Genomic DNA, 4,402 nt, shown 5'->3' with positions numbered 1-4,402 from the left:
CCTGCTGTGGTTTCCCAGCTCTTTTCCTCTTCAAACGGGGCTTCTACTTGGGTTTCAGACCATAGCCGGGCTCCTGAGGAGAACTGGGGCCAACACATTTTTCCCAAGAATGTCTGTCTCTGTGCTGGGGGCCGTGCCCACAATGGGGGGGGGGCATTTTGGGGAACAAATTGCATTAAGTTCCTGAGGCCCCTTCAGAAACAGCCAGCATTTGCCCTCTTCCCAACCATACTGTGGGTTGGGCAACAGCCAGGGCCACAGGCCACCTGGAGCCTTGTTGCCCCTTCAGCCTGGCTTCAGGCCCTGGGCTGGAGCCCACAAGGGCCTCTATTCAGGCTCTGAGAAAGCAAAGCTGCTGTCAGCCAGTCGGCTGAGAATTATGAAATGATGGCCGTACGAGGGCCTGCACAGCACGTGGCTGTAACTGACGGGCTCCTCGGGAAAGGCCACAGCTGACCAGGTCAGGGGCTGCTCTGTGTCTAGTGACCACTTCTCAGCACAGGGCCCCCCCATCCACTGGATGCCCACATCTAGTCCTGCATCTCCCTGAGCCTGGGCTGGGGCTACTGTTGTGGCAGATGAGCCTGTCAAGGCTCTGACATAGGAGGGGGTCCTCATGCCGGTCCAGAGTCCCCCTGTCCCCCCCGTCCATGATAAGCTAGAAACTAGGAGCAGATGATCCAGTCAAAGGTTACAGGTGGGGCTCCGGGCAGTGAGGCTGGCACTGAGGCAGTCCCTCTCCTGCAGTCTGCTCAGTGATATGTCCTTCCACAAAGACGGTGCAAGGTGGCTCAGCCAGGAAGGGTGAGGATAGTGTGCCGGGGATGGCAGCGAGACACTCCAGGCAAGGGGAGGGTCACCATGGAGCTGAGGCTGGACAAGCCACTGGGTAAAATCTCCAAGTAAGGAGGTGCTGCGGGTCCATAAGGCCTTCTGGGGTTCTCGAGCAGATAACAGCCTGGACCCGGGTAGGGGGTACAGGCAGGAGGGTGGGGTCAGTGAGTGGTGGGGGCTACTCAGAAGCAGCAGCCTGACATGTCAGAGGGAAGGCCCAGCAATGTATTATTTACTTTGGGGGAGACATAATAATTGTTTGAAATTTCTTTTTTTTCCTTTTCAGAGTTGGATATCTTCAGAAATGACCTCCTTCTCCTTATTTATATTGATAAGCTTTTTATTTAGATTGTAAGTTATGGGTACAGTTTTAAATGCAGGGACAGTGGTTTTTAATGGAATAAAAGGCTTATTTTAGGTTCGGTGTGCCAACCTTTGCTCCAGTCACAGGGCAAGCACTTAGTTGTGCTCTGAGCCTTCTGTGGATTCATAGAAGCCTTGATCATGTGCCCTGGACACCCTCAGGCCCCGCAGGAAATCAGCACGGGTGGGGGGTATGGGGACAGCAATGGGCAGAGGCCAGTCATCTGGGTGTCTATATAGCACTGTGCCAATCACTGCCCAGCAATGCCAGCCAGAACCTGGTTGTGTCCACTCCCCCACCACTTCCTCTTGGCCTTGGCAACATCCCAAGTTCACTCTCTTGACCATGTCCCACTCTTGTGATCAGCCACCCCAGGACTGTCATCTCACACCTCAGCACCTATGTGTCCTGTGCATCACCAACCCCACAGGCACACAGTGAGGCCCAAGCCAGAAGGACTGCTGATAGAGACATGATGCCCCCAAGGTCAGCTTCACCTGCGTCTTTGTCACAGAAGGTCTGAGCTAGACAGGACCTTGGTGACCTCCTAAGTCTTCAGAACCGCGAGAGTTCTCCAGGAACCATGGGATCCACTGGTCCCACTCTCCCAGATGTCTCTGGAGCATGATCTGGAGGCGAGGATGCTCCCTGCTCCCATCTATTCCTGCTCTTTGGGAGGTCTGTCAGGTACCTCACCAGTTTTAGGGGAGGAGAGTTCATACAAGTGGCTGAGCTTGTCTGTGGTTACCACCTGGAGCTTGGGTGTCAGGGAGGCAAGCAGGCTGGAGGGACGTGGCCACCTGAGTGCAGCACCTGGGGCCGTGGGCAGGTGGAGGCTGAGTAGTTTGAGCAGGCTGTAAGTTGCGGAGGGGAAAGCTTAGAGAGTGGCCTGAAATTGAGGCTGTGGCCAAGACTCAAGGCAGCCCTTAGGAAAGGGTAGTGGGCACAGTGAGGTTGGCTGCAATGGGGGCCAGCTTCTCTCTCCTGACCTCTGGCAGTGGACTTTGCACCCTGCTCTTGGCATTGGTCAGGTAGCAGCAGCCTGGCTCTCCAGGGCTTGCCCTCAAGCTGCCCACCCTGGCTGTTTGCAAAAGCTGTCCGTGCAGCTGGCTTCAGAACCCCAGCTGAGACCTGAAAGAGTTGGAGAGCTATGGGTTTGTGTGGGATGCAGACTGCTCTTGGCCAAATACCCTGCAGCCACCATTAGCTGGCCCCAGCAGCCAGGAGCAGCAGTGCAAGAACCAGAATGACAGACTCCCTCAGGAGCTGTTTTTGGTCCCTGCTGCACAGGCCATGGCAGGCTGCTGAGGTCCTTTGTACTGTGGGGCCCATCCTGCTGCAGCTCATCCCATTGTTGGGAGCTCAGGCCACCAGATGTTTCAGCCTCCCGGGAAGTCCCACTCACTGGCTCTGCTGTGGCCACCCTGAGCCATGTCTTCAGGTTCTCCCTACCAACCCCCCCACTCCCCCCCAAGGCCTGACCAAGCCTGGGGGACTCCCTGCTACCGGACATGACACTGGCATTTCTGGACAGGGCCAGGGTTGGGGGCAGATGCCAAACCTTCCTGCTGGCCAGGCTTGGAACACCTCTGCTTCTGTCCACTGCTCTTTTCTGCCCTAGTCTGGCAGAAGATAAGAATACATTAATTTCAAGTGCCTAGAACAGGGCTGGAAGCAACGAGCTTTCAGTTGCTATAATAGCTCTGGTTTGCCCTGCTCTTCTGGGATCCACAACCACCCCCAGGGGCCTGACCAGGGACAACAGAGCTCCCAGGGGTCCCACCTAAAGGAGGAGGGTCATAGGGGGCTCCCAGCAGGTGCTGATGGCACAAGTCTGGGATGGGCATTGGGTTGGGCACAGTGGAACAAGACTGGAGGAAGAGCCAGGATGGGCTGGAGCTGAGCCTGACTCTCTCCAGGCCACTGGCCATGAGGCCTCCTCCCATGGCAACAAGCTTGTCGTCCTGCAGCTAGCTCTGCCAGAGCCCACCCAGCACACATCCTGGATTCGCCCCTGCACCCAGCTGACAGGCCCAGTTGGTGTACAAATGTCTGTGGCCATTTAATGTGACCCAGAGATAGATGAGCCTTGAGAGGGCAGGTGGAAAACACCCACCCTGTGGAGCCCAGCTTCTTCTAAACAAAGCCAGCAGCAGCCTGGCAGCCCACCCCTTCCTCCCAGGTCCCATGGCTCAGAGAGGCTCTTCTGACTACAGGGTGTTCCTGGGTTGCAGCGAGCTTTGGCTGTTTCCTAGCCAGCAGGAAGGTGATCATGTGGCAGAGAGGACCCAAGGAAAGGCTGTGGGTGGGATCTATGGGCTCTGGAGCTAGTTGTGGAAGGTCCCCACAGGAGCCTTTCAGGGAGGAGTCCATGTGTGGGTGGATGAATGGGGGCTGCTGGGTACAGGTCCTATAGCACAGACAACAGAACACAGGTGGGAGGGTTTTCAAACCATTTACTAAACAAATTCTTACCCTCCCCCAAACGGCGAAGGAGGACAGCACCCCAGCCCCACACTCAGGATCTTGACCTGGGGAGCTGCTGGGTTGAGGGAGGGGAGGAGGGAGGTCCAGACCAAGTCTCTTGGGCCCCCTAGGCTCAGGGCCTGCTGATGGCGGTAAAGGCCAGCTGTACACATCCTTCATGCAACCCACGCTGGGGGCCCCGGGCCCTCAGTCTGACCCTCTGGAATCAGCAGAAACCGCTGGTGGGGACGGGGAGAGAAGTGGCATCTTTGGTCCAGCGCCCACACAACCAAGGAATCTGAGCCCCACCCACGTCGGAGCCAACAATGCCCCCAGAAAAAGAAACCGAGCAAGTCCTCCCAACTGCGTGTTGCCTGTTCAGGGCAGGGCACCGCCCAGGACCGAGTGAGTAACGGTCGGAGTGGACGGGCTGCGGAGCTCCATGGCCAGTACTCCGGCTTGTGAGCGTCGCTGACACGAGGGGCCCCACCGTGCCTGGCGCCCTCAGACGTAGTTTTTCTTGTCGTAGTCGCCGCTGGCCGCGGGCCGTCGCGGCGCCGAATACTTGACGGGGAAGCTGAGGTCCCGGAACGCTGCCCCCAGTTCGTACTTGTTTGACACGGATACATTCGGGTCGTAGAATTCGCGGACCACGATGTTGGCGAACCAGCAGAGCGGCACGAGCGCCAGCAGCCCGCAGAATGCGTAGAGCGCGCCGCCCGCGAGAGCCACGCGCGC

At 57.6% G+C, this 4,402-nt stretch overlaps 2 protein-coding genes across 2 annotated transcripts in view; one reads left to right on the top strand and one right to left on the bottom strand.

The window, feature by feature from the left end:
• Positions 1-1,251, top strand: part of CDC45 (cell division cycle 45) — a 22,607-nt gene extending 21,356 nt beyond the window's left edge. The window contains exon 19 of the mRNA XM_006768832.2: positions 1,121-1,251. The gene's annotated coding sequence lies outside the window, so the exon portion shown is untranslated. The remainder of the gene's footprint in view (positions 1-1,120) is intronic.
• Positions 1,252-3,637: 2,386 nt separating this feature from the next.
• The window catches only part of CLDN5 (claudin 5), a 2,269-nt gene continuing 1,504 nt past the window's right edge, over positions 3,638-4,402 (bottom strand). Inside the window, 1 exon segment of the mRNA XM_006779313.2 lies at positions 3,638-4,402. This exon segment is cut by the window's right edge and continues 43 nt beyond it. Within this exon segment, the coding sequence (XP_006779376.1) occupies positions 4,169-4,402 (234 nt within the window). The 3' untranslated portion in view covers positions 3,638-4,168.

This window comes from Myotis davidii, unplaced genomic scaffold (genome assembly GCF_000327345.1).
Source record: "Myotis davidii unplaced genomic scaffold, ASM32734v1 scaffold223, whole genome shotgun sequence".
Taxonomy (NCBI): Eukaryota; Metazoa; Chordata; class Mammalia; order Chiroptera; family Vespertilionidae; genus Myotis; species Myotis davidii.
The sequence above is the reverse complement of the archived record's forward strand: the minus strand, read 5'-3'. Positions and strand labels throughout refer to the sequence as shown.